General features: G+C 43.6%; 1 protein-coding gene across 1 annotated transcript; it reads right to left on the bottom strand.

The window, feature by feature from the left end:
* Positions 1–299: 299 nt before the first annotated feature.
* mettl13 (methyltransferase 13, eEF1A lysine and N-terminal methyltransferase) lies at positions 300–5,376 on the bottom strand. The gene is made up of 9 exons (XM_055044490.1): positions 5,140–5,376; positions 4,758–5,030; positions 4,196–4,667; positions 3,928–4,127; positions 3,138–3,321; positions 2,094–2,249; positions 1,782–1,994; positions 1,558–1,689; positions 300–678 (listed from the first exon to the last, which is right to left on the bottom strand). Exons 1-9 carry the CDS (start codon positions 5,290–5,292, stop codon positions 395–397), a joined length of 2,067 nt encoding a protein of 688 aa, XP_054900465.1. The 5' UTR covers positions 5,293–5,376; the 3' UTR covers positions 300–394.
* Between the last annotated feature and the right edge of the window lie 102 nt (positions 5,377–5,478).

Below are 5,478 nucleotides of genomic sequence, written 5' to 3'. Positions count from 1 at the left end.
GAACAAATCTGCCTCCCCTGAGCAGCCTTCTCTCTACCCCCCTTAGTCCCCCTCCCCGATATCAGAAGACAGACAAACTTTGTAGCCAATTAGCTAGCACCTAAAGATGCAATCACTGCTCTGGGGCTGCAGCTATTTAAACTCCCACAGTTCTGGAGTAGGGTAGGGCACAGGCTGCAGCCCTATAAACACAGCAACCAGAGCCAGAGTGTGTCGTTCATCTACTGTAAATAAGGCTGCTGCATTCTTAGCCTGTGAGGGAGTGTGCACAGTGGAGTGAAAGAGAAACCAGAGACAAGTGAAAGAAAAAATGTACACGATATTTATTACTGACACATTACAAATGCATGTTCAGTTTTTTTTTCCCCATCAGTCTAAACCTGTGCTTAAAAAGTTACTCTAGTTTTAGATCTTTTATCATCTCTGCAATGTCTATGAGTGGCCTTCGTTTGGGTTCAGTTCTGTCACAGGACAACATGCTCTGGAAATTCTTGGCTGCTTGGCTCAAGGATGGAAGGATGTGCGCGGCGTTCTTTTCTTCTCGGCAGCACAGGAGGACCTCGTTGATCTCCTCGGCGATCTTTCGAGAGAGCACGGTGGGAAACACGCTCTTGACACGCTCGAGCACGTCTTTCCTCAGGACTGGATCGCGGCACACAAGGTTTAATATGAACAGGCCTGGCAGCAAAAGATGCAAAAGGACGATATTACAAACAAATGAACAACTATATTTCTGTTTTAACAGCCTCAAATCTAAATAAGTTGAGGATGTGTGTAAAATGCGCTGGCAACATTTAATGTACTCAAATGAACATGAAATTATTGCCTTCACTTTCAGTTTTGTTTCGGACACATGATCCCTAGTCATTTCATGTTTGGTCTTGTCTGGCACCTTCCCACGTTCCAAACACACACACGCGCACACACTTGATTCCTCTACTTCTGCATTCCAGAATTATAACATAATCCCAAAATATATGCAACGACACTGACACACATTTAACATCATTCTGGCATTAAAAGCTACAATAAAGCACGTTTGGGATTCAGTGGCTTCCAGTGGTATTATTAATTCTTGAACTTTTCCACATCTTGTCATGTTGCAGCTGTAAACGTTTGCGTATTTTATCTGGATTTTATGTGACAGAGCAACACAAAGTGCTGCATAATGAAGTCAATTTAAATGGGAGAGTGATGAAGGTTTTCAATGGGTTTTTCTTCATAAATATTAATCTGAAGTGCAGCATGCATATGTAATTAACCCCAAGGCAAAACGTTTTATCAGCTGAAACTGAAATCAGTCTTCTTTGCAAAATAGTTCAATCACATATAGACTTAATAGTGAATGTCTGAGATTAGCAACATCGAAGTCTCATCAGAGACCTTTAATTGCAAGCAGGTCAAGACTTTGAGAAGGGTCTAGTTTTTATCAAAACCGTGCTGTTGTACCTTTTTGCTAGATGTGTACTTCCACTTCGATCTCAAGGATATAGCAGATTGTTCTAAGCTTTTTTTTCTCCAGGAATATCTATGAAGTAAAATTGAACCCTTGTTTACCTCTAGGAGTAAGCAAGTTAAAAACTTTCTGCAGAACAGCAGTTTCCACAAAGGCAGCAGGAGGGCAGCTCATTCCCACAGAGCTGTCTTTGTTGTCTACATCAAACATGATGACATCAAACAAATGGACACCTGGAAAGAAAAAAAAACATTCAGATGTGAGTTTGCTGATATATCGACTTCTTGTTCTGTCAAGGTTCCTGTCTCCTTATTTCCACGCTGACCTTCTTTCTCCAGGAAACAGATGCGCTCCAGGCCATCGCCAAGGTTGACGGTCAAACGATCGTCGGGTCGGAATCCGAACCATTCCTTTGCCACCTCTAGCACGACTGCGTCTAATTCCACTACCTCGATGGTAGCATCAGGCACAAAGTCTCGGAGGAACTGAGGTAGGCCTCCTCCGCCGAGGCCCACCAGGAGCACCGAAACCGGAACGTCTAGGAAGGAACACGGTCAGAAAACGTTTGTTAATCAAGGGCAAAGTCGTGCAGAGGTCCTGGTTTATCCAAAAATGGCGGGTCTGCACAGACACACACCTTTGTTCTCTGGGGTCCCCACGCCAAGCAGAGAAAGACCAGCCACCATCACCTCATGGTGAGCACAGCACAGGAAGCCACTGTCCACTGACACACAGGCCGAAGGTGTAACTGCTGCCTTGGTCTTCTTTTTGCTCTTCTTCTTGTGACTTGATGCTGTCGAGACACAAGTTTTCATCCATTTCATTATATTAAAATAAAACCTTTCATGACAAAGTGAAAACAAATTTATACAACATAAAGACAGTTCAATAAAAATATGTAGCTTAAAATAAGTGATTGCTTAAATATTCGCCACCTTCAAGTCAGTATTTAGTAGATGCACTTTTGACTGCAACAATAGCACAAACATTCACTGGTTAATCGGTATTACTGGCTACCATTATAGCATGAAGACAAAAGGACATTCCAAGCAAATCAGAGAAAGGGTTATTGAAAAGTATATATTAGAGGATGGATACAAAAAAATCTGGAGTTCAGTTTAATCCATCATCAAAAGATGGAGGGAATATAAATCTTCCTAAATCAAGCCATCTTCACAAACTGAGTTCCCGTGCAAGAAGGAGACTTGTGATGGAAATCGGCTTCAACTTTGACAGTGAACATGAATACTTCTTACAGGCTTCAGAGTTAGCTTTTAAATAATGCAGACTATTTTTGACCAAAGACATACATATTCCAAATGTAGATTTCAAATATGCTGCTAATTTTGCTTAGAGTTGCAAACAAACCCATTTGAATCTCTTAAACTACAAATGTCTTTTTTTCACTTTTTATTATTTTCCATAAATAATATGAAGATTTCCCAGAAGACAAAGGCTTCTTGTGTTACTGTAACTTATGGCTATAGTTGCCTTGTTGATTTTCATTTGGTTCCATTTTGCCACAAAATGTACTCGTCTTTTTAGGAAAATGTCCCACTAAATGTTTAACACTGCACTGCATATGTGTTGATCTTGCTTAAATACTCCATTAGTTGTTGTTTTTTTTAATGCAGTACAATAAAGAAAATCTAAATGCAAAATAAAAAAGAATGACCAGTACTTGATGGGATGAGTCGGCTCTCTGACTGAACCAAGGAAATGTTGGACAGGAACACGAGCCTGCGATACAGTTCTCCGTCTTCTCCTCTGACGTTCTCCACGCAGTACTCCCCACTGAGCTGACTCACACCCCTGCTGACTTCTTCTCGCCAACCGAGATCCCCTCCCACTGACAGAAACGGCACCTGAATGAAGAACGGGAATCCAAATGGATCACCGGATGAGCTTTTCAAGAGCCGCAACAAGCTAATTTTTGTTGAAGGCCGTTTTAGAAAACAACATCTGAACGCAGAGGAAGGCGCTCTGGATCAATGTTTGACTTTTTGTCTTGAATACAAAACATTATGTGTGGCAGAAAAACTCGAGGCTATGAAAGTGAGCAATTGTGATGCCTGTAATGCAGGAGAGCCACTGAGGGGTGGCTTGGATCAAAACATATTCAAGAGTTAGAATTACCTAGTTCAAATAAATCTATATAGCAATTTATGACAAGACTTGAAAGGCAATTTTCTGAAATGTTCTTCTTCATCCAGCCAGAAAAAGTCTGAGCTATTTTGCAAAGAATCATGGGGAAACCCTTCAGTCTAGATGTCCAAAGTAAACTCAGACATACCCAGAAAAATGGTGACGCTACAATCTACTTACTCATCAGGTATAGATACAAATGCATTCCATGCTTTTTTTTATTATAAACTGCTTTGTGTTGATCTGTCAAATAAAATCTTTGAAATTTGTGGTTGTACAGTGAGAAAATGCAAAAGCACTTAAGTGGCATGAAAACTTGTGTTTACCTGCTGGTTGGTTGGCATACCCGGTGGAGCCAAGTCCATCACCACCGGCGAGAGCTCTGATTGGACCGCTTGCATATCTGTATACTCCTGATTCCTGTGCATTGAAGCAATAACCAGGCGACGAAAATTGGCACTAGCAGCCAGCTGCCTCCTGCCCTCGGTGGAGCTATAGAGCCAAGCCGTCTCACTCCCTCTGGGTACTGTCAAAACAAGACAGTCAGGCAACTAGACTCAATGTAAGAACAAACAAAAAAAAACAAGAGATCACCTATGAATATAGCAAATTGGTTGGATCTCGGCACTTTGGCTCCAGGCGGACAATCTTGCACTGTGAGAGTGTATCTGGCAAGACCTGTCTTGGCGTTACAGAGCGTTAGGGAAAGACTCGAGCCAGGGTCAGTGCTTGTACGAAGTCTCTTCCTCAGAACAGAATAAGCCTGATACTCCCTCACGGCAGACAAAAGCTCACACACCTGTGTGTGTCTGACAGGCGCCCCATCGTCTCCAACACACATCTCCAGAATGGGAGTAGGCATGGGTTGGCGGAACTTGGTGCAGATGAGAACAAAAACAGGTAGAGCGAAGGTGTCTTCTTCTTCTTTCCCTCTTTCTTCCTGCAGGCAGTGAAGCCTGACCGCCCAGCCCATGTGAACAAAGTGCTCCACAGCCAGCTTGATCACAGCCTCCTGAGCCAGAGTCACACACACATACCGCCCACCGACTTTAAGGACCCGGCCAACCTGCAAGCACACAATGACGGGTGGACATAAAAAAATAAAAAATAACTCATTTTATTATTTTGTCTGGTGCTGCATCTGCTGCTGTCTTACCTCAGTGATCATCCTCCTGGCCAGAGCTCCTTCCTCTTCAGATGCCATTGCATCCAGGGTGCCTTTGTCCAGAGCGGCCTGGAAGCTGGCATCCTCATAGGGAGTCTGGGTGGCATCCACCTGGTGGAAGGTCAGGTCTGGTCTGCGCTCTGCATTTCGCTGGTTCATGTGAGCCACTACGGTCTCGCTGATGTCTATGTTAGTCAGGTGTTTGTAGCCAACGTCATACAGCTGCTCACTCAGCTCAGAGTTACCACAACCGACGACCAGAACCTACAAGGTAGGAATGCGACCACAGGGAGAACTGTAATCAAAAGGCTTGCGTTCTGCAGTTATGGGTTTATAAAAGTTTTAAACTGTAGCAGGGTACTGCCTCTCCCACCTTATCCTGCACTTTGATATATTTGTGAAGAACGCCGCACAATTTGTTGTAGTCTCCGTACCACTCAAAAGCTCTCTCCCCACGCTTCTTGAAGAACCTCTCCCAGTACTCTGCAGAGCTGAACTCCTCGGCGGTGCGAGGTAAAAGGCTCATTTTGTTCTCTAGGGTGTGAACTCGTTCCAACAGCTACTTTCCAGAACTATTTTTCACTCCGCATGGCTCCTCCGCCTCAGTTGTCTACCCGGACAACATTTCTGACAGTACCTCAAGGTGATTGGTGGATTCTTTCGTCGGAGAGGACGCTTGCTGGTACCTGATTCGCTGCGAGGTGAAGGGAGT

The sequence above is a fragment of the Poeciliopsis prolifica genome, unplaced genomic scaffold (genome assembly GCF_027474105.1).
Source record: "Poeciliopsis prolifica strain line A6 unplaced genomic scaffold, Auburn_PproV2 SCAFFOLD002, whole genome shotgun sequence".
In the NCBI taxonomy this organism is placed as follows: domain Eukaryota; kingdom Metazoa; phylum Chordata; class Actinopteri; order Cyprinodontiformes; family Poeciliidae; genus Poeciliopsis; species Poeciliopsis prolifica.
Note: the sequence above shows the minus strand (reverse complement) of the source record. Positions and strands in the feature narration are given on the sequence as shown.

What these genes read in the sequence shown, in the direction of transcription:
- mettl13 (XM_055044490.1), bottom strand. Translation starts at nt 5,292, where the DNA reads ATGAGCCTTTTACCTCGCACCGCCGAGGAGTTCAGCTCTGCAGAGTAC. An exon ending in CCAATTTGCTATATTCATAG is followed by an intron (nt 4,128 to 4,195) that starts GTGATCTCTTGT and finishes TTGTTTTGACAG; the next exon opens with TACCCAGAGGGAGTGAGACG. An exon ending in CTGTTTCCTGGAGAAAGAAG is followed by an intron (nt 1,690 to 1,781) that starts GTCAGCGTGGAA and finishes TTTTCTTTCCAG; the next exon opens with GTGTCCATTTGTTTGATGTC.